The sequence below is a fragment of the Anomaloglossus baeobatrachus genome, chromosome 11 (genome assembly GCF_048569485.1).
Source record: "Anomaloglossus baeobatrachus isolate aAnoBae1 chromosome 11, aAnoBae1.hap1, whole genome shotgun sequence".
Lineage (NCBI taxonomy): Eukaryota > Metazoa > Chordata > Amphibia > Anura > Aromobatidae > Anomaloglossus > Anomaloglossus baeobatrachus.
This window is the reverse complement of record NC_134363.1, coordinates 148,159,200-148,185,132: the sequence shown is the minus strand read 5'-3', so window position 1 is coordinate 148,185,132 and position 25,933 is coordinate 148,159,200. Positions and strand designations below refer to the sequence as shown.

Below are 25,933 nucleotides of genomic sequence, written 5' to 3'. Positions count from 1 at the left end.
CACACCTGCCGAGCCATAGCCTGGTGTCGCAATGCCCAGGACACCGACGGCTCTGGTAGAATGGGCCTTCAGCCCTGCAGGAATCGGAAACCCAAAAGAACGGTAGGCTTCAAGAATCGGTTCCTTGATTCACCGAGCCAAGGTTGACTTGAAAACCTGAAATCCTTACTCTGGTCCGCGATAAGGACAAGAGCGCATCAGACCGGCGCAGGGCGCCGTGCGAGAAATGTAGAGCCGGAGTGCTCTCACCAGATCTAATAAATGCAAATCCTTTTCACATTGGTGAACTGGATGCGGACCCAAAGAGGGGTAAGACGAAACGGGATACCTTAGGGAGAAAGTCCGGGACCCGGACGTAGAACCACCCTATCCACACCAGGAAGGGGGCTTTGCATGACAGCGCTGCCAGCTGAGATACTCTTCTGAGTGATGTGACTGCCACTAGGAAGGCCACCCTTTGCGAAAGAAAGTGGACAAGGCAAACGGCCAGGGAGTAAAACCCTGATCAGAGCACCAGGATAAGAAGATCCTCCAAGTCCTGTGATAGATCTTGGCGGACGTTGGTTTCCTGGCCTGTCTCATGGTGGCAATGACATCTGGAGATATCCCTGATGACGCTAGGAGCCACCACACAGTGAGGATTAGAGCCGTAGAATTCAGAAGGAAATATGGCCCTTAAGGCAGCAAGTCAGGTCGGTCTGGGAGAGTCCACGGTTGACCCACCGTGAGGTGCCACAGATCCGGGTACCACGATCACCTCGGCCAGTCTGGAGCAACGAGGATGGCGCGGCGACAGTCTGACCTGATCTTGCGTAACACTCTGGGCAGTAGTGCCAGAGGAGGAAATACATAAGGCAGGCGAAACTGCGACCAGTCGTGAACTAGCGCGTCTGCCGCCAGAGCTCTGTGATCCTTGGACCGAGCCATGAATGCCGGGACTTTGTTGTAGTGCTGAGACGCCATTAGATCGACGTCCGGCGTTCCCCAACGGCAACAGATCTCTAGAAACACGTGCGGGTGAAGACCATTCCCCTGCATCCATGCCCTGGCGACTGAGAAAAATCTGTTTCCCAGTTTTCTACGCCCGGGATGTGAACTGCGGAGATGTTGGAGGCTGTGGCTTCCGCCCACAGCCGAATCCGCTGAACTGCTCGGAAGGCTTGATGACTGCGTGTGCCGCCCTGGTGGTTGATGTACGCAACTGCCTTGGCGTTGTCCGACTGAATTCGGATCTGCCTGCCGTCCAGCTACCGCTGGAACGCTTTTAGGGCTAGATCCACTGCCCTTATCTCCAGAACATTGAACCGAGGGGAGGACTCTGTCGGAGTCCAGGTTCCCTGAGCCGAGTGGTGGAGGAAGACCGTTCCCCACCCTGACAGACTCGCGTCCGTCGTGACCCCAGCCCCGGCTGGGGGCCGGAAGGATTTTTCCTTCGCCCAGGAAGTGGAAGAAAGACACCACTGAAGAGAGGTTTTGCTGCAAGGGAAAGAGAGACGTTCTTGTCTAGGGACGTCGACCTCCTGTCCCATTTGCGGTGTCCGATAGAATCGGACGCAGACGAAACTGCGCAAGGGAACTGCCTCCCTTGCTGCCACCATCTTCCTGGGACAGTGCATGAGGCGCCTCAAGGGGTGACTGGGCCCGAAGGAGAGATTGCACCCCTGTCTGTAGTGAACGCTGACTATGCAGCGTAAGCTTCACTATCGCTGAGAGAGTATAATACTCCATCCCGAGATAAGTCAGTGATTGGGTCGGTGTCAGTTTTGACCTTGGAATTTTGATGATCCACCCGAACCCCTGGAGAGTCTCCAGAGCAATGGTCAGGTTGTGTTGACATGCCACCCAGGAGGGTGTCTTGACTAGAGGATCGTCTAGGTAAGTGATCACCGAGTGGCCCTGTAGGACCGCCACCACTGCTGCCATGACCTTGGTGAAGACCCGTGGGGCTGTCGCCAGGCCGAATGGCAGTGCCACGAACTGAAGGCGTTCATCCCTGATGGCGAAACGCAGAAAGCGTTGAAGCTCGGGTGCGATCGGTACATGGAGATAAGCATCCTTGATGTCAATTGATGCTAGGAAGTCTCCTTGTGACATCGAGGCTTCAGAGTGTTCACCGCCTGAAAAAGTGCATCGGCTCACTCGGGGGGCGGAGATGTTCTGAAGAAACAAGTCGGAGGACGAGAGCAGAGCTGTATCCTGTAACCGTGAGACAGAATGTCTCTCTCCCATCGGTCTTGGACTGGGGCAAGGACGAGACTGTCTAGTAACTTCATCCAATTGCTCGCCAAACAAACGGTCGCCAGAAAATGGCAAACCGGTTAAGAACTTCTTGGAAGCAGAGCCTGCCTTCCATTCACGTAGCCACATGGCCCTGCAGACTGCCACTGAATTGGTTGATGCTACCGCTGTACGGCTCGCAGAGTCCAGGAACGGCGTTCATGGCGTAGAACGAAAAAACCTACGCCTGAGAAGTGAAGGACACAACCTGCGTGGCAGATGTATGTGCAACCGAAATAATCTCAGCCAAAGAAGCTGAGATAGCTTGGAGTGCCCTCACGGCTGCGAAGGCTGGAGCAAAAGATGCGACTATGGCTTCATAGATGGATTTCATCATAAGCGTTATTTGCCTGTCAGTGGCATTCGTGAGAGATGGACATCTGCCCCTAATACTACGGATCTAGCCGCCAGCCTAGAGACTGGAGGATCCACCCTGTGACACTGAGCCCAACCCTTAAGCACGTCAGGGGGGAAAAGGGTAACGCGTGTCAATAAGGCGCTTAGTAAGCGCTTGTCCGTCCAGTTCTGTGCTACTGGACGGCCCCTCTGGAGTTAGAGTGATCGAAAACACGCACTCCTGATGAATTCGGGGAAGGTTCCCAGCGGGCCCGCTTAGCCTATCATAGGCCGCGGTCCGTGACGGAGTTCTCACCGTGGGATCTGGGTGTTACCCCAGGATGTTGTACCGACCCAGAGGGACCCGGGAGCGATGAACTCACAGCTCCCTGGCCCTGTGGTATCGGTCTGGACTGCAAGGCTTCCAGTATCTTAGCAGACCCCCTGTCCATAGACTGAGTCCTGGAATGTGAAAGCTATTCAGAGATTTGCTGATTCCATCATGCAAAATCTGTCGCTGTCATCTGTGCAGTGCCTGTAATATAGCCGCACAAGAGGTACCGGTTGTAAAATAAGCCAGTGCCTTGGCACCCTTACTCTTTAAGAGCAGACAACAGCATGTCGTCCGCAGAGTAATCTGTGAGGGTATACAGCCGAAAGCAAATAATGCTGCCCAACAGTGAGATCATATACCATATAAATAAACACATATATATATATATATATATATATATATATATATATATATATATATATATATACACACACACTGCGGCACCCAGGGGGGGGACAGCACCTGAAAAACTGGTGCCCCCCCCCCCAGTGCTCAGTGAGGGGGAAGGAGAATACCAACGTATGCTCCAGCCCTCCCTGCCGACGTCCAGTCGGCCGTCCCGTCGTTACCCCTGACTGGCAGGCCCGAGAACGGGAGTATATGGCACTAGGCCGTAAGAGCCGGGGACTAAATTTAAAAACGCGGCCGGCAAACATGGCGCGGTCGGCGCGGTAGTCCCAGTCTCACAAACCAGTCAGCAACCGCTGCGGCGTTTGTAACACAGATGCTGCATGCACCGTCCCTCAGGGGACACAGAGTACCTTATGATGCAGGGCTCTGTCCCTGTAGTCACAAAAGTGCGGGAATCTGGTGGCCTATAGTGATCAGTGAGGGGGGGGCGGAGGACAGCGAGGTGCGCTCCAGCCCTCACTGTCGGCATCATACCGACCGTCCCGCCTTTCTCCCTGACTGGCAGGCTCAGGGGCGGGAGTTTAACACACTAGGCCGCAAAAGCCGGGGACTAAAGTAAAAACCGCGGCCGGCCAACAGGCACGGTCGGCGCGGTAGTCCCAGACAAAAAATCCACACCGCAGTCGCAGCTGCGTCTGAGGCCAAGGTGCTTCATGCCCCGTCCCAACGGGGACACAGAGTACCTGTAGATGCAGGGCCATGTCCCTGACGATACTCCGTCTCCTGTCCGGCAGATTCCCCCAGGGCTGCGGATGTGGCTTGTTGTCACCAGATTCCCTGCCCCAGGTCTCCCTCAGCTGCAGCAAGAAGTTGCTGAAAACATGGCTGACGGCGTTCTCTGAGGAGGAGGGAGGCGTGGGCATAGTCACAAAAAGTGCGGGAATCTGGTGCCCCAGCGTGAGTAGTGAGGGGGGCGGAGGACAGCTCAGTGTACTCCAGCCCTCACTGTCGGCGTCATACCGACCGTCCCGCCCTTTTCCCTGACTGGCAGGCCTGGGGGCGGGAGAATACTATACTAGGCCGCAAAAGCCGGGGACTAAAGTTAAAACCGCGGCCGGCCGGCAGTGCACGGTCGGCGCGGTAGTCCCGGACCCATACCCACGCCGCAGTCGCTGCAGCGTCTGGGCCCAAGGTGCTTTATGCGCCGTCCCAACGGGGACACAGAGTACCTGTGGATGCAGGGCCATGTCCCTGACGATACTCCGTCTCCTGTCCGGCAGATTCCCCCAGGGGCTGCGGAGGGAGACCGGTCCCAGTGTCTGGCTGACCGGATAGGATCCCACTTCCCCAGAGCCCCTAAGGGATGGGGAAGGAAAACAGCATGTGGCTCCAGCCTTTGTACCCGCAATGGGTACCTCAACCTTAACAGCACCGCCGACTCAGAGTGGGGTGAGAAGGGGAGCATGCCGGGGGCCCTGTTATGGGCCCTCTTTTCTTCCATCCGATATAGTCAGCAGCTGCTGCTGACTAAAACGTGGAGCTTGCGTGAATGTGTGCCTCCTTCCACACAAAGCATAAAACTGAGGAGCCCGTGATGCACGGGAGGGTGTATAGCAGAGGGGAGGGGTTACACTTTTTAAAGTGTAATACTTTGTGTGGCCTCCGGAGGCAGAAGCTATACACCCAATTGTCTGGGTCTCCAATGGAGCGACAAAGAAAAAGACAATTTGACATCCTAACAACGCCACTCCTTGGAGGAACTAAAATCCTACAAGGACGTGGTTATTAAGGCGGCGGACAAGGGTGGCAACGTGGTGGTCTTGGCAGTTGACAAATATGAGAGAGAGGCAGCTGAGAGATAGGGACACGTATATAAAATTAGTTGGGAATCCCATAATAAGTTATTCTAAAGAACTGGCCCGTATCCTTGGAGCGGCATTTGAGGGAGGCATCATTGACAAAAGTATGCTCGAGGGACTTCCTCAACAAAACGCCAAAGATTCCAACTTATTTACTACCTAAGAACCAGTTGATCCCCCGGACGTCCGATTGTGTCCGGCATGGAGGGGTTATGCGAACCTATTTGCAAATTGATTGATTATTTTTTTAAACCTATAGTTCAGACGCTCTCCTCCTATGTTAAGAACACAACGGATGTTCTCAATCGGATTGACGGGATCTTTGTGGAAGAGGACGTATATATCGTCACAGCGGATGTTGAGAGTCTTTACACGAGCATACGACACGAGGATGGCCTGGCAGCTGTCCGCTTTTTTCTCGGAATGGACAGTCGGTGTGGCAGGATGGGGGACCTTATTCTTAAGTTGCTCCGCTTTGCCCTAACACAATTTCTTTTTGTTTAAGGATAGGTATTATCTCCAGAGGCACGGCACTGCGATGGGCACGGCCTGTGCCCCTTCGTACGCCAACCTCTTCCTGGGTTACTGGGAGAGGTTGGTCTTTGGTGACGGAGGCGTGGAGGCCAGCACCCATGTGCAGTGCTGGCTGAGATATATAGATGTTTTATTTTTTTGGTAGAGCACAGCGGAGCAACTCTAGAGTTTTATGGGGGTACTTAATAATAATGACTTTAACATCAAATTGACTTACCAGCATAGCAGTAGTTGCGTTGACTTTTTGGATGTTAAAATTATGGTTGTACCTGGGCGCATCATTGAGACCGACGTCTTCAGGAAGGATACATCCGTCAACGCACTACTGCATGCTTCGTCATTTCATACCCCCTTCACCATCCGGGCCATACCGACTGGTCAGTTTCTGAGGATGAGGCGGATCTGCTCTTCCCAGGCCACCTTTGAACATCAGTCTGCTGATCTCAGGTGCCGCTTCCAGGACCGTGGCTACAGTAACCGGTCCCATTAAGAGAGGATATTTACGAGCCAAAAAAACCCCAGGTCTCAGCTGCTCTCGTAGGCCCCTAAGGGAACACCTTCAGAGCCTGCTCCACGCTTCATTGGGACTTACAATCACAGGTGGAGTGCCATGCGGGAAAGCCTGGAGACAGTTTTGTCTGGCTTCCTCACCGCTACCCCGCTTGTGACAGCATGGCGTGCCCGTAATCTTAAAGACATCCTACTTGAGACCCACTATGTGCCCCCTAGCCAGAATCATTTTGGTACGAGAGGCCCACTGATTGGGTGTTACAAATGTGGCCACTGCCTGGCATGTAAGAATATACTACGGAGTAGGTTCTTCTGCACCTCAGATGGGTCCAGGTCATTTGACATCAGGAAGTATATCACGTGTAACACAACACACGTGTTATATTATGCACGGTGCCCGTGCTCCCTGATCTACGTGGGGCTCACGTCTTGTGAATTCCGCGTGAGGGTCAGGGAGCACGTTTGTGATATTGAGGCAGCAAAAACGATTGAGGATGTCACACTCCTCAAGACACTGCCGAGGCACTTTAAGGCGTACCACAGGTGTGACCCCTCCTTACTTGAGGTACAGGGCATCGATAGTATCAGTGGGGGTTCGAGGCGTGGAAACCTGAAGAAGAAATTAGCTCAGCGTGAAGCTAAATGGATCCACACCCTGGACACACTGGTGCCTAATGGATTAAACGAGACTATAAGCTTTGCCCCGTTTCTGTAAATATTCACTTAATATTTTTCCTCTCAACTGGTCCCCTTCCTTTTTGCTGGCAGGTTTAACGTAGTATGGACAATTTTGATAATTTTAGGGTTTTATTTTTAATATCTTTTGTATATGTATTGTGTTTCCCCCCCTCTCTTTCCCTTCCTCCTTTTATTAGGCCCCCGTTATTTTTTCGTCCAGTGACTTTTGTTTTTTCCTCCTCTTTTTATCATCCTTAGTACATAAAAATATCTCTGAGATGCATGCCGTATATTTTCTCCATGAAAGTGATCTTCCCCTTGGGAATCCGGATTTGAAAAAAGAAACATCACAGTGACGACGCCACATACCACTACACAAGAATTTATAATGATTTATGTATTACGGCAATCTACTGTTACTTTACCATTGTAACCCCTTTCTGCTTCACTTTCATGCTCTGGCTATTTTTGTTATAACATTTATGCATCCCAGTACGCGCTCTGCGCGTTCCCCGTCTTGCTGCCGGCGTGTTCGCCGTCATTATGGTGCACGAGCGGGATGACGTGTCCCCGCCCCCATACGCGTGTGCGGTCATCTGACGGCGAGCTACGCCCGCACCATGACGTTGGCAGACGCAGAGGCATGTCATGAGGCGGGACTACGGATGCGGAAGTGCCCGCATTACAGGTACAAATACTGGAGGGCAGAGGAGGTTCGGCACCCCTCTCCTTCCCTGAAGAAGCCTGGTTGTGGATTGTCCCCACAGCCTGCGAACGTACGTAGGTTGGATGATGGGGGAATTTTTGTAGGCTAAAAGGGGCTTTACACGCTACAACATCGCTCAAGTGATCTCGTTGGGGTCACGGATTTTGTGACGCACATCCGGTCGCTTTAGCGATGCCGTTGCATGTGACACCTATGAGCGATTTTGAATCGTCGCAAAAACGTGCAAAACCGCTCATCGGTGACATGGGGGTCCATTCTCAAATATCGTTACTGCAGCAGTAACGATGTAGTTTGTCGTTCCTGCGGCAGCACACATCGCTCCGTGTGACACCGCAGGAACAAGGAAGCTATCCTTACCTGCCTCCCGGCCACAATGCGGAAGGAAGGAGGTGGGCGCCATGTTCGTCCCGCTCATCTCCGCCCCTATTGGGCGGCGGTTCAGTGACGCTGCTGTGACGCCGCACGGACCGCCCCCTTAGAAAGGAGGCGGTTCGCCGGTCACAGCGACGTCGCAGGGAAGGTAAGTAGTGTGACGGGTCTGGGCGATGTTGTGCGACACGGGCAGAGATTTGCCCGTGTCGCACAACCGATGGGGGCGGGTACGCACGCTGGCGATATCGTTACCGATATCGCAGTGTGTAAAGCGACCTTAACGCTGACCATGCACGAGTCACTTTACTATTGGCTTGCGCATGGCACTTTGATTAGGCATTTTTGCACTTTCATGTGAGTTTTTTGGTAGGAGTCTCTTTTAAGATGGCATTGCATAATATAGTGATATAAATATGAGATTAGTGTGTATGGGCGGCACGGTGGCTCAGTGGTTAGCACTGCAGCCTTGCAGGACTGGGCTCCTGGGTTCAAATTCCACCAAGGACAACATCTGCAAGGAGTTTGTATGTTCTCCCCGTGTTTGCGTGGGTTTCCTTCCACACTCCAAAAACATTCTGATAGAAAATTTGTATTGTGAGTCCCAATGGGGACAGTGTTGCCAATGTATGTAAAGTGCTGTGGAATTAATAGCGCTATATAAATGAATACATTTATTATTATTATTGCTCCCTACTTCTCCATATGTGCTGTACATTTTGTGTGCTTTGGCTGCCATTGATAATTTGTTTGCATGGCCACTCGTCACCTTTTTGTCAGTTTTAATGTTTTTTTGTGTCACTTATATTTTGCTTAATAAATGAATTTTTCACCTTTGAACTCATTTCCTCCGGTTTTTTAGTTTAGATTGAGTTGGTAGTAATGGTTGCAGCTACACTGTATATCTGCCCATTATGATAAATAGGGTTGTCTATTGGAGGTTTCCTTATTTATAGTTGGTGGGTGAGCGGTTGTTGCTGCTTGACAGACAGTTTAGATAAGCAGCAATCAATGCGGTAATAAGGGGCAGCCTTACCAGCCGCTGCAGTATCAAATGCAATGCGATTATGATGGCCAGATATGGTAAGCCACAATGCCAAATAGTGCAGGCTACAAAGCAAAACACTGCGCATGTGCTGGAATCTGCGTCTCCATTAACTAGCTAGACAGTTTAGAATCTAAAAGCTGTCTGGCTAGTTCATGGGAATGCAGATTCCTGCACATGCGCCGTCCAACACTTATACTCACCTCCGGTGATGGCGCTGTTCCAGCGATGTTGGGACTGTCCCTCCTGGGATTGCGCAACAGTGCAGTGCTGGCCGCTTTACTCTCCCGTCTTCAGATGTATCACATACATCAGGCGCTAAGGGGTAGAGCAGCAGCGCACACTTCATCCAGATGTAAGTGATTTGTCCAAAGGTGGAGATAGTGACGCGGCTGCTGAAGTTACCCAATCCCAGGAGAGATAGTGCTGACACCGCTGGAACAGCACCAGCACTGGAGGTGAGTATAAGTGTTATTAGTTTTAAAGATTTGAGAAGGTATTGTCCAAAAGAGGACAACCCCTTTAACCATCTGTAAACCTATCACAAAGGATGGGAAAGTCTCCATGTGAACAACATGGCGCCACAAAAGTTACATTATTCTGTATAATTAGTATAAAATCATAACTTCATATTTCTTGAATATACAACATAGTGACATTAAGTCACAGCAGACCCCTCCCTACATTATCACGCCCAGTACATACACTATGCAGGGGCTCCCTGTGACCCTGTAGTGTATTCCAGCACCCACACCAATGCATCTAATCCCAAAAAGTGCCTTAGGCTAAGTGCACACATCAGTTTTTTGCCTTCAGGCACAATCCGACGAAAAAACTGATGCGACGGATCCGGCGAAAAAACGGATCAGTTGCATCAGTTTTTTCCATCAGTTCCTTCAGCTTTTTGACAGATCCGTTGTGATACTGAGCATGCTCAGTTCAAAAAAACGGATCCAGCAGCCGTAATCCAATTTTTGCCGTATTAAGCCGGATCCGGCGTCCATAGGCTTGATTATAAAACACGCCGTACGGCGCGATACAGTTTTTTCGCTGGAGACAAAAAACGTTCACCTCAACGTTCCATCCGGCCGCCGGACAAGCACATTTTGCCGGATGTGGCGAAAGCCGGATGGAACGCAAGGCCATCCGGTGCAATCCAGCGCTAATAAAAGCCTATGGGGGAAAAAATGCATCCGGCGGCGACACCGGATGCGTTTTTTCATGTTTCTGCCGGATTGCACCTGATGGCCAAAAACTGATGTGTGAACGCAGCCTTACACGGATTTATGCTCCTGAATATTACACACAAAATCTGCAGCACATAGACAGACGTACCTCCGGTACCTTCCGCAGAATGGCTGCGGTGTCTGCGTTTCTCTTTCCTCTTCTCATCTTTTCTGTGATGAGATTTTTCTTTTCGAGAAACTTGCTGTGGAGGTTTAATAGCCAAGGAGTCGTCTTCTTCACCTCTAAGAATAAAGAGATCACCAAGAAATGAAGTGAAAACACAGGGTTAAGTTATACCTAGGACTTTTTTTTGACAGCTGTAATATCGGCATATTTCAGTGTCCTCATTACTGAGCATGGCTACACAAAAGGAACCAGTCAGGTCCAGTAGCATAGATAAAGAGATCTTTAGAAAAAGTATTTTGTTAAGATCCTTTATGATATGCTAATGAGCGCAGGGACTAGTCACCAGGGCGGTATCTCCCCCGACTAGTCCGCCCCTCTTAGCATGTTAGCACATCCACAGGGGCGTGCTAACATGCTATTCACTGCCCAATGCCCAGCGTCGACATGCGTACCTGTGTCCGTTGTCACCCCTTCAGAACACTGGGTTTAGCGTCAGTGTGCATGATCAGAAGTCCCGGCACTTATGGACATGTGCAGTATAAAGCCAGGTGCTGCTTCAGAGAGGTCTAGTATGCATGACTGGAAGTGCCAAGACTTCAGATCTTGGGCACTAACCCTAAAACCAGCGTCTGAGGCGGTGACGACGGACACCGGTAGGTGCGTGATCGTTGATGAAGCTAGGCATTGAATAGCATGTTATCACGCCCCTGTGCGGACTAGTCGAGGGAAATAACACCCTTGCGACTAGTCCCCTCGCCCATTTGCATATCATAAAGGATCTTTAGAACTACTTTTTGTATAGATCCCTTTATCTATGCTAGTGTATACAGGGACAGTTAGGCAGGGATTAGCATTATGCACCCAGAACTGATCGTGGATCTGCGTGCATATTGCACCTGACAGATTCACAGTAAATCAAAACAATAAAAAAGAGAATTTTGTTTACTTACCGTAAATTCTTTTTCTTATAGTTCCGACATGGGAGACCCAAACCATGGGTGTATAGCTTCTGCCTCCGGAGGACACACAAAGTACTACACTAAAAGTGTAGCTCCTCCCTCCGAGCATATACACTCCCCGGATGACAAATCCAACCAGTTTAGTGCCAAAGCTGAAGGAGGACATCCACCCATAAGTAGAGATAGAGTAAAACCCGGAATAACCGGAACCTCTGTCTACAACAACCGCCGGTGAAAACACACGGAACAAGAAAGCTGCCAACAGGCAACAGGGGGGGTGCTGGGTCTCCCATGTCGGAACTATAAGAAAAAGAATTTACGGTAAGTAAACAAAATTCTCTTTTTCTTCATCGTTCCTTATGGGAGACTCAGACCATGGGACGTCTCAAAGCAGTCCATGGGTGGGAAATAAACAGAAACCGAGAAGTAGGCAAACCTAACTTCACAAATGGGCGACAGCCGTCCGAAGGATGCGTCTGCCCAAGCTCGCATCTGCCGAAGCATAAGCATGCACTGGGTAGTGCTTCGAAAGGGTGTGCAGACTAGACCAAGTGGCAGCCTGACAGACCTGCTGAGCCGTAGCGCAAGAGGCACCGACAGCTCTGGTCGAGTGCGCCTTAATCCCCGGCGGGGGAGGCACCTGAGAACATTGGTAGGCATCGGAAATGGCCGACCTAATCCAACGAGCTAGGGTCGGTTTAGAAACCGAGAAACCCTTGCGCTGACGTGTGGTCAGCACAAAAAGAGAGGTGCACCGCCTAAAAAACAGCGGTGCGTGACACATAGATCCGGAGCGTCCGCACCAAATCTAAAGCATGCAACGCTTTCTCAAAGCGATGCACAGGGGCCGAACAAAGGGAAGACAATGGAATGTCCTGGTTAAGGTGGAAAGGAGACACCACCTCAGGGAGAAGGCCCGGAGTCGGACGGAGAACCACCTTGTCTTGGTGAAAAACCAAAAAGGGTGACTCCGAAGAGAGCACAGTCAAATCAGAGACTCTCCTGAGAGAAATTATGGCCACCAGAAAGACCACTTTCTGTGAAAGACGAAACAACGAAACCTCCCTAAGAGGCTCAAAGGGGGGTTTCTGTAAGGCCATGAGGACCAGATTAAGGCCTCAGGGATCCAGAGACCGCCGGTAAGGCGGAATGATGTGAGATGCGCCCTGCATGAAGGTGCGCACCTGGGCCAGCCGGGCGATATGCCGCTGGAACAACGCTGACAGAGCCGAGACCTGTCCCTTGAGGGAATGAGGGACAGTCCTAGCTGCAGGCCGGACTGTAGAAAGGACAGGATGGTCGGCAAGGAAAAAACGGCCAAGGAGCATGGCCGGAAGAACGACACCAGGACAGGAAAATTCTCCAAGTCCTGTGGTAAATCCTGGCCGAGGAAGACTTCCGAGCCTGAGTCATAGTGAAGATGACCTCGGAAGGAATGCCTGAAGCCGTAAGGATTCAGGGCTCAAGAGCCACGCCGTCAATCTGAGAGCCGCAGAATTCTGGCGGAAAACGGACCTTCTGAGAGAAGGTCTGGCCGGTCCGGGAGATGCCACAGCACCTCTACGGACAGACGGAGCAGGTCTGGGAACGGCCCTCCATTCTGATCTTGCGCAGGACTCTGGGCAAGAGAGCTAGAGGGGGAAACACGTAGGCCAGACGGAACTGGGACCAATCTGAACCAGCGCGTCCGCTGCCAAGGCCTGAGGATCGTGGGAGCGAGCCACGTAAACCGGGACCTTGTTGTTGTGCCGGGATGCCATTAGATCCACTTCCGGAGTGCCCCGCCTGCTAAATTGACCGGAACACTGCCGGATGCAGGGCCCACTCGCCGCTGTCCACGGTTTGACGGCTGAGATAATCTGCCTCCCAGTTTTCTACGCCTGGGATGTGGACTGCGGATATGGTGGACTTGGAGTCCTCCGTCCACTGAAGGATACATTGAACTTTCAACATTGCTAGGCGGCTGCGAGTCCTAGGAGTACAGCCCTGATTTCCAGCACATTGATCGAGAGGGCTGATTCGGACGGAGTCCAAGTGCCCTGTGCTCGGTGGTGTAGAAACACTGCTCCCCAGCCGGATAGACTGGCATCCGTGGTGAGAATCACCCAGGACGGGGCCAAAAAGGAGCGTCCCTGGGACAGAGAGAGGGGCCGAAGCCACCACGTAAGAGAGCTCCTGGTCTGTGGCGACAGAGCCACCAGCCTGTGCAAGGAAGAGGTCCCTTGTCCCAACAGCGGAAAATGTCCAGCTGCAGGGGACGCAGATGGAACTGGCAAGGGGAACCGCTTCCATTGACGCCACCATCTGACCCAGCACCTGCATGAGGTGCCTGATGGAATGACGGCGGAGCCTCAGCAGAGAGCGCACCGCCAGATGAAGGGACTGCTGTTTGACTAAGGGTAGCTTCACAAGTGCTAGCAGAGTCTCGCATTGCATCCCTAGGTACATAAGTTCCTGGGTCGGGGTCAGAGTGGACTTGCAAGCGTGGCGAGAGTGAGCGAGACACTCCGCTGAGAGTGAGCGAGACACTCCGCTGACAGTCTGCACTGGATGAACCCTGACTAGAAGGTCGTCCAGGTAAGGAATCACTACCAACCCCTGGAGGCGCTGAACCGCAACTGGTGAATACACGAGGGGCCGTGGCTAACCCAAAGGGGAGAGCCACGAATTGGAAATGTTCCTCTCCAAATACAAAACGTAGCCAACGCTGGTGAGAAACTGCGAATGGCACATGCAGATAGACATCTCTGATGTCGATGGATGCCGAGAAATTTCCTTGGGTCATTGACTGATCGCAGAGATTCCATGCAAAATTGCCGCACCTGAACATGCTTGTTGAGAAGCTTGAGATCCAGGTCGGAAAGCACCGTCCTTCTCGGGGACTAGGAAGAGATTTGAGTAGAAATCTCAGAACCGTTCCCAGTCGGGAACTGGTACAATTATTCCAATGGCCTGCAAGAGTGCCACGGCCTGTGAGAAGGAGGCGGCCTTGGAGCAGGGGGGGGGGGAGTTGACAGAAAAAATCTGTTTGGCGGCTGGATAGAATTCTATTCTGTAGCCGTGGGAGATGGTAACCCACACCCACTGATCGAAGACGTGTTGAAACCACACGTCGCCCAAGAGGGAGAACCTGCCACCGACCAAGGACGTTACTGGCGCGGCCAGATAATCAAGGGGAGGCTGCCTTGGTGGCAGCAGCTCCTGCCGACTTAGGACGTGGCTTCATGCGCCAGTTGGTTTACGGACCTTGGCTGAGTTAGTGGACGAAGCCGAGGGCTTAGAGGACGACCAGTTAGAGGAAACGAAAGGAACGAAACCTCGACTGGTTCCTGCCCTGGAAAAGTTTTTCTGGGTTGTGGCATGGAAGTACTCTTCCTGCCAAAAACTTCCTTAATAATTTCATCCAGTTGTTCACCGAATAGACTGGTCCCAGCAAAAGGGAATCCAGCAAGGAACTTCTTAAGAAGCATCTGCCTTCCACTCTCGAAGCCACAGGAACCTGCGGATAGCGAGGGAAGTAGCCGAGGCCACCGCAGTGCGGTGACAGTCTCCAGCTATAGGATGAAAAGACTGAAGCCTGGAAGTTAAGACAACCATGTCAGGCATAAAGACCCTGGTGAGGGAACGCTTCTTCTCCCGAGAAGCAGAGATGGCTTTGAGAGCCCGCACTGCTGCAAAAGATGGGGAGAACGAGGCCCCTGCCGCCTCATATATAGATTTGGCCAGAAGGACAACTTGGCGGACAGTGGGATCCTTAGAGAGGTGCCGTCAGCCACTGACACAACTGTCCGGGCTGAGAGACTAGACACCGTAGGGTCCACCCTTGGTGAATGAGCCCACTCCTTGACCACCACTGGTGGAAGGGGGAAACAGTCATCAGAACTACGCTTTGGGAAGCGTCTGTCAGGACAGGCTCTGGGTTAGGTCACAGTGGCCTGAAAAAACTGGAGTGGCTAAAGAACACACTCCCCGTTCTCCTAGGCAAGGTATACTGATGCTTTCCTGCTAGAGGGGGTTGCTCCCCTGATACAGGCAGATTGAGGTCCAGTACAAATATAATGGACGCAATCAAATGATTAGCATCTGCGTCACCTTCGGACAATATGGTACATGGAGTAGCGTCCGAGCCCCTAGTAAGGGCATCCTCCCCGTCCTGCGAGTCAGCTCGTGAATCAGAGCCGCGGGACGAGGAAGGAAAGGGGACCCTGCGTCTCCATTTTAGGAGGACGGGGTCTGAGCCAGATGAAGAATCCTCTGTGAGCTTTGCTGAGCGAGCCGTAGCAGCAGAAGCGCCCTGAGAAGGGGGCTGATGCATGCTCAGCAGTGTCCGGGACAGCTGTCCCCTGGAGAGAGGGATTCTACTCAAGCCGGGGGGTTCAGCAACCGGAGCCGGAGCAGCCGGAGGGACCCTTCCAGGCTGCGGCACCACTATGTTAGAACAGGCATCACAATGGTTATGTGCTCGGTACAGACAGTACGAGTCTACATGCGGTGCATAATAAAGACAGCCTTGCAGCCCTGCTCTGATAAAAGACATGCTGCAGAAGTGGGGGCTCTGTCCAGAAAGACCCCCAGCAGAGTATATAAACAGGGTATATAAGCAGCTGCACAACCGGAGGTTGTGGCTTGCCAGACCGTTTAACATAGGAACATCTCTGTGCCCTCCAGATCCCCCAGAAGTGGGGGCACTGTCCAGAATGACCCCCAGCAGAGAATATAAACAGAGTGTATAAGCAGCTGCACAACCGGAGGTTGTGGCTTGCCAGACCGTTTAACAATCTCTGTGCCCTCCAGATCCCCCAGAAGTGGGGGCTCTGTCCCAGGCCCCCATTCCACAATGTGTTATGCAGACATTGAGAACGCTGAGAAAATGGCGTCCGCAGCGAGGAGAGGGGGCGGGGCCTACTCTGAGAGCAGGACGGAGGGCAAATGAGGCATACAGGGGAGGGAATCTTTCCTCAGTGAGGAGTGTCCCTTCCCTGTGCTGAATAGCCGCTGGGCGGAGCCACACTGTCCCCTGCACTGACTGACATGCAGGGGTAGAGAATCGAAACTAGGCCTCAGGCGAAGCCGGGGCCTAGATTTAAACATGCGGCCAGCGTGCAGGCACAATCGGCGCGGTTCTCCAGTGAAAACTGGAGAACCGGCCGGAAATGTTAACATAGTTATAAAACACACTCTCCCCAATATATAAAGTACAAGGGACCCCTGGAAAGACCACCGTCTGTGGTAATAACGTCTCAGTACTTAGCTTGTGAGACGCAGGTGCCAGGTCCCTGGGGGATGATCGCTCCGTCCGTCAGGGTCCTGAAAAGGGCTGCGGATGGAGACCGGTCTCCTGCAAAGCAGAGAGAACCATGCTGGCTCCCACTTCAAGCCAGAGCCCGAGGGATGGTGAAGGAGCGCGGCATGTGAAGGCTCCAGCCTTGTAATATCAACCTTAACAGCACCGCCGACACAGTGGGGTGAGAAGGGACATGCCGGGAGTCCAGATTGGACCCGCTTTTCTTCCAAATCTTTGAAATCAAAAATCAGAGGATGCATGTGTGTGTGTGACCTCCTGAACACAAAGCATTGAACTGGTTGGATTTGTCATCCGGGGAGTGTATATGCTCGGAGGGAGGAGCTACACTTTTAGTGTAGTACTTTGTGTGTCCTCCGGAGGCAGAAGCTATACACCCATGGTTTGGGTCTCCCATAAGGAACGATGAAGAAATCTCTAATTAAATGTATCCTAAGTCACATTTACTATAAAAAAATGTTGATTTTCAATTAAGGAAATAAAGTGGGTAAAACTCATTATTTACACAGGTCCTCTTGTCTGTACCTGTCTTCCATTGAGTCTTCGCGTCTGTAAGGGGAATTTCTAATAGTAATCTCCATTCTGTGATCTCTCAACTCCCCTTCTTCCAAGGAATCTCTCTTGGAATCACGATCATCAGCCTGGGAAAGATACAAGGAAAAAAACAAAGGTCATTAAGAAACTGGAGGCAAAAAGACATACACTTGGTCTTAAAGAACTAAAATTCCAGCCACTTGGATGGGATGTATAGCAGGGCTGTGGAGTCGGTAAGCCAAACCTGCGACTCAGACTCCTCAATTTCCCTTGCACCAACTCAGACTCCACGACTCAGACTCCCACATATATTGCTTATATTTAGGTGAAAAATGTATTGTAGTACATTTTTATAGAAATAAAACAAAACTTTGCATAAATTAATCGTACAGATGACAAATATAAAGTGTGTAAAATATGTCATTAGATAGCTTTACTTTGCATTTCCAATCTCAGGCTTTTCTTAGGTACAGATCACTAAATATTTCCCATCAGATTGCTTCAGTCTATGAAGAGGGGAGGGAGGGAGCAAGTGTGTTGTGTATCATACTCCAGGAACCAAGAAACTGATAACAGAGTTAGGCTAAGTTCACACTTCTGTTGTTTTGCATCAGTCACATGCGTTGCTTGACGCATGTGACTGATGCGTTGTACAACGGATGACAACGGTGACAAAGAAAAGAATTTCTTTGTCGGACTCCGTTGTGTGCGGGGGGCGGAGTTCGGGGGGCGGAGCTGAGGACGTCAGTGCTGCGGTCTGCATGGCTGGGGACAGGTGAGTGTGTGTGTGTGTGTGTGTGTGTGTGTGTGTGTGTGTATGTAAGTAATGTATGTATGTATGTATGTGTGTCTACATGCGGAGTGCGGGAGGGGGCGGAGCGCGAGGAGGCGGAGCCGAGCGGGGCCGTGGAGCTGAGGACGTCAGTGCCGCGGGGACTGCAGGGCTGGGGACAAGTGATTGTGTGTGTGAGTGTGAGTCTGAGTGTACACATGGGGAGTGCGGGAGGGGGCGGAGCCGAGTGGTGAAATGTCGGCCTCCTTGCACACTGTATCCAGGGTAAATATCGGGTATAAGCAAAGCACTTTTTGCTTGGTTACCCGATATTTATCTTGGATACCAGCTTAGCGCGGGCTCCCTGCACCCGTAACCAGTGTAAATATCGGGTAACTAACCAAAGCGCATTGCTTGGTTACCCGATGTTTATCCTGGTTACAGGGGCGGGGAGCCAGAGAGCTTATACGCAGCGAAATCCTACGGATCGCGCTGCTCAAAAAACGTTACATGCTGCCTTGCTCCCGCCCGGCGGTCAGTTAAAAAACAACTGACCGCGACGCAGCAGATGCAATATTTTGCAGGATACCGTAATTCCTCAAGGCTACGGATTGTGACTGATACAAAACAACGGAAGTGTGAACTTAGCCTTACTTGATGTTTTAGCTTCTATATAGGTGCTCATCAATCCTGTTGCTGTATGTTCCCTATATATTGTATGTATATTGTATAGAAGCTATTCTCCCAAAAGTATGTAGCGCCCCTGAAACCATCAGGGTGCTACAAGGTTCTGCATCCCCGCAGGATGCAGGGTCTACCCCCTAGGCCCCGGAATACCAGCGCTGGTAACATCAAAAACCCAGGTAACCCCAGTTTTTCCCCAAACAATCCCCCATACAATGGTACAGGGCTAGGGTCGGACCAATGGATGGCCGCCTAGAGGTGGAGCCAGTCCAGTCCACTAGTTGACCAGGTGGGAGGGGCAGACTGTGGACAGTGACAGCAGAGTAGAGTGTGACGGAGAGTGAACGTGAAGGCGCAAGCTGTCCCGGGTTGACGGTAACCTGGTACCCAGGAGAGTACCGTATTTTTCGGACCATAAGACGCACTTTTTTCCCCCAAATGTTGGGGGAAAGTGGGGGCTGCGTCTTATGGTCTGAATGTAGGGCATGGCTGCGGGAAATGAGGGTGCTGCGGTGGAGCGGGTGATCGGGGGCACGAGCAGGCAGCAGCAGCGCCTGCCGTGACCACGTGGGCCCGCTCATTACATATGCACGCCCATCCTCCCGCCCATCTCTCAGCGCTGAAGCCGGGGCTGATCGGATGATGGGCGGGGACGCACGCATAATTAACAGCCGGCCGTGATCACCCCTGGCAACTACAGCCTGGAGTGATCATGTGCGGCTGTATTCACTGACCCCCGCGCATCATCATCAGCGAGGGGTGCAGTGAATCAATGCACTCACCGTTCCCCTGCAGCATCGCGATGTCCTCCAGTCTGCCGGCCGCGCTGTGTGGACTGGAGACTAGCGGTGCTCACAGTGATGACGTCATCACTGTGTGCACGTGTGTCTTCACAGCCGCGCTGGCAGACTGGAGGACATCGCAGTGCTGCAGGGAACGTGGCCGCCTCAACACAGCACTGCCGGCACAGACAGGAGGAGGAGCGACGCTGCGTGGAACGAGGAAAGGTGAGTGTAAACGTTTATTTATTTTTTTGTGTGTGCCGCAGGATGGGGGTATATGAGCAGGATGATGGGGGTATATGAGCAGGATGATGGGGGTATATGAGCAGGATGATGGGGGTATATGAGCAGGATGATGGGGGTATATGAGCAGGATGATGGGGGTATATGAGCAGGATGATGGGGGTATATGAGCAGGATGATGGGGCCATATACCAGGATGATGGTAGTATATGAACAGGATGATGGCATATAGCAGGATGAGGGGGGTATATGAGCAGATGATGGGGGTACAGTCAGGGCCAGAAATATTTGGACAGTGACACAAGTTTTGTTATTTTAGCTGTTTACAAAAACATGTTCAGAAAAAGAGAATTTTGTTTACTTACCGTAAATTCTTTTTCTTATAGTTCCGACATGGGAGACCCAAACCATGGGTGTATAGCTACTGCCTCCGGAGGACACACAAAGTACTACACTCAAACGTGTAGCTCCTCCCTCCGGCTATATACACCCCCTGGATGACAATCTACCCAGTTCAGTGCAAAAGCTGAAGGAGGACATCCACCCAAAAGTAGAGAAAGAGTAAACTCGGAAAGACCAGAACTCTGTCTACTAACAACAGCCGGTGAAACACACGGAACAAAAAACTGCCAACAGGCAACAGGGAGGGTGCTGGGTCTCCCATGTCGGAACTATAAGAAAAAGAATTTACGGTAAGTAAACAAAATTCTCTTTTTCTTTATCGTTCCTTATGGGAGACCCAAACCATGGGACGTTCCAAAGCAGTCCATGGGCGGGAAATAAACCAAACTGAGAAGTAGGAAAACCTAACTTCACAAATGGGCGACAGCCGCCTGAAGAATGCATCTGCCCAAGCTCGCATCTGCCGAAGCATGAGCATGCACCTGGTAGTGCTTCGAAAAAGTGTGCAGACTGGACCATGTGGCAGCCTGACAAACCTGCTGAGCCGTAGCCTGGTGCCTGAAAGCCCAGGAGGCACCGACAGCTCTGGTCGAGTGCGCCTTAATCCCCGGCGGGGGAGGCACCTGAGAACACTGGTAGGCATCGGAGATAGCCGACCTGATCCAACGAGCTAGAGTCGGTTTAGAAGCAGCGAGACCCTTGCGCTGACCAGTGGTTAGCACAAAAAGAGATGTGCACCGCCTAAAAACAGCGGTGCGTGACACATAGATTCGGAGCGCCCGCACCAAATCCAAGGAGTGCAACGCCTTCTCAAAGCGATGCACCGGGGCCGGACAAAGAGAAGGTAATGAAATGTCCTGGTTAAGGTGGAAAGGAGACACCACCTTAGGGAGAAAGTCCGGAGTCGGACGAAGAACCACCTTGTCTTGGTGAAACACCAAAAAGGGGGATTCTGAAGAGAGCGCAGCCAAATCCAAAACTCTCCTGAGAGAAGTTATGGCTACTAGAAAAACAACTTTCTGTGAAAGTCTAGACAAGGGAACTTCCCTGAGAGGCTCAAAGGGGGGTTTCTGTAAGGCCGTGAGGACCAGATTAAGGTCCCAGGGATCCAAGGGCCGCCGGTAAGGAGGAATGATGTGAGATGCGCCCTGCATGAAGGTGCGCACCTGAGCCAGTCGGGCGATACGCCGCTGGAACAATACCGACAGAGCCGACACCTGTCCCTTAAGGGAATTGAGGGACAGTCCTAGCTGTAGACCGGACTGTAGAAAAGACAGGATGGTCGGCAAGGAGAACGGCCAAGGGGCATGGCCGGACGAACGACACCAGGACAGGAAAATTTTCCAAGTCCTGTGGTAAATCTTGGCCGAGGAAGACTTCCGAGCCTGAGTCATGGTGGAGATGACCTCAGAGGGAATGCCTGAAGCCGTCAGGATCCAGGACTCAAGAGCCACGCCGTCAATCTGAGAGCCGCAGAATTCTGGCGGAAGAACGGACCTTGAGAGAGAAGGTCTGGGCGGTCCGGGAGACGCCACGGCACCTCTACGGACAGACGGAGCAGGTCTGGGTACCACGCTCGCCTGGGCCAGTCCGGAGCAATGAGCATGACTCGACGGCCCTCCATTCTGATCTTGCGCAGAACCCTGGGCAAGAGCGCTAGAGGGGGAAACACATAGGCCAGACGGAACTGAGACCAATCTTGAACCAGTGCGTCTGCTGCGAAGGCTTGAGGATCGTGGGAGCGAGCCACGTAGACCGGAACCTTGTTGTTGTGCCGGGATGCCATTAGATCTACCTCTGGAGTGCCCCACTTGCGGCAGAGTGATTTGAACACTGCCGGATGCAGAGCCCACTCGCCGCCGTCTACGGTTTGACGGCTGAGATAATCGGCCTCCCAGTTTTCCACGCCTGGGATGTGGACTGCAGATATGGTGGACTTCGAGTCCTCCGTCCACTGGAGGATTCGTTGAACCTCCAGCATCGCCAGACGGCTGTGAGTCCCGCCCTGGTGATTGATGTAGGCAACCGCTGTCGCGTTGTCTGACTGGACTCGGATGTGCTTGCCCACCAACAGGTGGTGAAAGGCTAGGAGAGCTAGAAACACAGCTCTGATCTCCAGCACATTGATTGAGAGGGCTGATTCGGACGAAGTCCAAGTGCCCTGTGCTCGGTGATGGAGAAATACTGCTCCCCAACCGGAGAGACTGGCATCCGTGGTGAGGATTACCCAGGACGGAGTCAGGAAGGAGCGTCCCTGTGACAGAGAGAGGGGCCGAAGCCACCACTGAAGAGAGCTCCTGGTTTGTGGCGACAGAGCCACCAGCCTGTGCAAGGAAGAGATCCGCTTGTCCCAACAGCGGAGGATGTCCAGCTGCAGGGGACGCAGATGGAACTGGGCAAAGGGAACCGCTTCCATTGACGCCACCATCTGACCCAGCACCCGCATGAGGTGTCTGATGGAATGACGGCGGTGTCTCAGCAGAGAGCGTACCGCCAGACGAAGAGACTGCTGTTTGACTAAGGGCAGCTTCACAAGTGCCGGCAGAGTCTCGAATTGCATCCCTAGGTACTCGAGTTTCTGGGTTGGAATCAGAGTGGACTTGGGCAAATTGACAAGCCACCCGAACTGGACTAGAGTGGCGAGAGTGAGCGAGACACTCCGCTGGCAGTCTGCACTGGATGAGGCCTTGACTAGAAGGTCGTCCAGGTAAGGAATCACTGCCAACCCCTGGAGGTGCAGGACCGCAACCACTGCTGCCATGACCTTGGTGAATACTCGAGGGGCCGTGGCTAGGCCGAAGGGGAGAGCCACGAATTGGAAATGTTCCTCTCCTATTGCAAAGCGTAGCCAACGCTGGTGCGAAACCGCAATAGGAACATGCAGATAGGCATCTCTGATGTCGATGGATGCTAGAAAATCTCCTTGGGTCATTGAGGCAATGACCGATCTCAGAGATTCCATGCGAAAGTGCCGCACCTGAACGTGCTTGTTGAGAAGCTTGAGATCCAGGATGGGCCGGAAGGAACCGTCCTTTTTGGGGACTAGAAAGAGGTTTGAGTAGAAACCGCTGAACCGTTCCCGGGCGGGAACCGGAACAATGACACCGTTGGCCTGCAGGGATGCCACGGCCTGAGAGAAGGCGGCGGCTTTGGAGCAGGGGGGGTGGACAGAAAAAATCTGTTTGGCGGGCTGGAAGAAAATTCTATCCTGTAGCCGTGGGAGATGATATCCCGCACCCACTGATCGGAGACGTGTTGAAACCACACGTCGCCAAAGTGGGAGAGCCTGCCACCGACCAAGGACGTTGCTGGCGTAGCCAGATAGTCAAGAGGAGGCTGCCTTAGTGGCAGCGGCTCCTCCGGCCTTTTGAGGACGCGGCTTTGCGCGCCAGTTGGGTTTACGATCCTTGGCTGCGGTAGTGGACGAGGTCGAGGGCTTAGAGGCTGACCAGTTAGAGGAACGAAAGGAACGAAAATTCGATTGGTTCCTGCTCTGGACCGGTTTCCTGGCCTTAGTTTGCGGCAAGGAAGTACTCTTTCCGCCAGTAGCTTCCTTAATTATGTCATCCAGCTGTTCTCCAAACAGCCGGGACCCAGCAAAAGGGAGACTCGCAAGGTACTTCTTAGAGGAAGCGTCTGCTTTCCACTCTCGAAGCCACAAGATCCTGCGGATCGCGAGGGAGTTAGCGGAGGCCACCGCCGTGCGGTGAGAAGCCTCCAGGATGGCAGACATGGCGTAGGATGCAAAAGCCGAAGCTTGAGAAGTTAAGGCATCCATCTCAGGAATAGAGTCTCTGGTGAGTGAATGCATCTCCGCCAGAGAGGCAGAGACTGCCTTAAGAGCCCATACTGCCGCAAAAGACGGGGAGAACGAGGCTCCTGCCGCCTCATATACAGACTTGGCCAGAAGGTCAACCTGGCGGTCAGTGGGATTTTTAAGAGAAGTGCCATCAGCCACAGCTACGACTGTGCGGGCTGAGATTCTGGACACCGGAGGGTCTACCTTTGGGGACTGGGCCCATTCCTTAACCACCTCTGGTGGAAAAGGAAAACGGTCATCTGAACTACGCTTCAGAAAGCGTTTGTCAGGACAGGCCCTGGGCTTGTTAACAGTGGTCTGAAAGCTGGAGTGGTTAAAAAACATACTTTTAGCTTTCTTAGGTGAGGTAAACTGGTGTATCTCTACCAGAGAGGCTTGTTCCTCTGACACTGGTGGGTTGAGGTTCAGAACGGAGTTAATGGACGCAATCAAGTCACTAACATCCGCATCACCCTCAGACAAATCAATGGGGTACATAGAAGTAGCGTCTGATCCCACAGTAAACGAATCCCCCTCGCCCTGCACGTCGGCACGTGAATCAGAGCCGTGGGACGAGGGAGGAGAAGGGTCCTTACGTCTCCGTTTAGGGGGACTGGGACCTAGAACATGCTCTGAGGGCTCCGCAGAGCTCTGAGCAGCAGAGACACTCTGAGGGGGGGGCTGATGCATAGACAGCAGTGTCCGGGACAGCTGCCCCATGGAGTCGGCAAAAGACTGGGAAATAGCTTGTGAAAAAGATGCTACCCAAGCCGGGGGTTCAGCTACCAGGGCCGGAGCAGCCGAGGGGACCCCTGAGGAGGCTCTAGGCTGAGACACAACCATATTAGCACAGGCATCACAATGTGGGAATGTGCTTGGCTCTGGCAGAATGCGCTTACATGCAGTGCAAAAAGCATACATGTTTGCAGCCATGCTCCGGGTGACAGACATGCTGCTGATGGGGGGACTCTGCAGCAATAAACACTCCTGTAGAATGCCTGAAAGTGTATATAAAAAGCCCACAACCAGAGGTTGTGGCTTACCACACCACTCTCTGTGTGCCCTCTGGATTCCACAGCTCCAAGTCCCAGTGAAGCGACAGCTTTCCCAAAACAGCAACAGCTGCAGCTCCCAGCGCCGTCCAGTGTAAGAACGCTGAGAAAATGGCGCTGGGAGGAGGAGGGGGGGCGTGTATAAGCCCAGGAGCGGGAAAAACGGAGGGCAGAGAGATACAGGAGGAGGTACAGGGGAGGGCACATCTCTCCAGAGAGGAGAGTCCTCCCCTCTGCTGGCCGGGCGGTGGGCGGCGCCGTATGCAAAACATGCAGGGAAGCCGAAAACGAAACTAGGCCCAAACTGAAGCCGGGGCCTAGATTTCAAAACGCGGCCGAGCAGCAGGCACCTTCGGCGCGGTTCTCAGAGGAAAGTCCCAGAACCGGCCGAAATTCACAGTAAAGTTACAAAACATACTGTCCCCCAAATAAAAGTACCCGGGACCCCTGAAAAACGTCTCAATACTTAGCTCTTGAGACGCAGGGCCATGTCCCTGGAGAGGGGGGTAAACGCTCCTTCCAGCAGGGACCAGACAGGGCTGCGGATGAAGCCGGCCTCCTGCAAGCAGAGAGGACCGTGATGGCTCCCACTTCAAACAGAGCCTCGACAGAGGATGCGAAGGAGCTCGGCATGTGAAGGCTCCAGCCTTATTAAAGTCAACCTTAACAGCACCCCGCAGAGTGGAGCGTGAAGGGACATGCCGGGAGTCCAGACTGGACCCGCTTTTCTTCCAAATCTTTAAAAATAAAAATGAAAAAAAAAAAATCAGAGAATGCAAGTGTGTGTGACCTCCTGGAACACAAAGCAATGAACTGGGTAGATTGTCATCCAGGGGGTGTATATAGCCGGAGGGAGGAGCTACACGTTTGAGTGTAGTACTTTGTGTGTCCTCCGGAGGCAGTAGCTATACACCCATGGTTTGGGTCTCCCATAAGGAACGATAAAGAAATACAATTATATATATATATAATATGGGCTGAAAGTGCACACTCCCAGCTGCAATATGAGAGTTTTCACATCCAAATCGGAG

At 52.4% G+C, this 25,933-nt stretch overlaps 1 protein-coding gene across 5 annotated transcripts in view; it reads right to left on the bottom strand.

Moving 5' to 3' along the window:
* LOC142256430 (cyclin-dependent kinase 11B-like) overlaps positions 1–25,933 on the bottom strand; it is a 186,234-nt gene that overhangs the window by 153,132 nt on the left and 7,169 nt on the right. For all 5 annotated transcript variants that reach the window (XM_075328108.1, XM_075328110.1, XM_075328111.1 and 2 more), the window contains exons 3-4: positions 17,160–17,275; positions 10,356–10,489 (exon numbers count right to left, since the gene is read on the bottom strand). In XM_075328108.1, the coding sequence (XP_075184223.1) occupies positions 10,356–10,489; positions 17,160–17,275 (250 nt within the window). The remainder of the gene's footprint in view (positions 1–10,355; positions 10,490–17,159; positions 17,276–25,933) is intronic.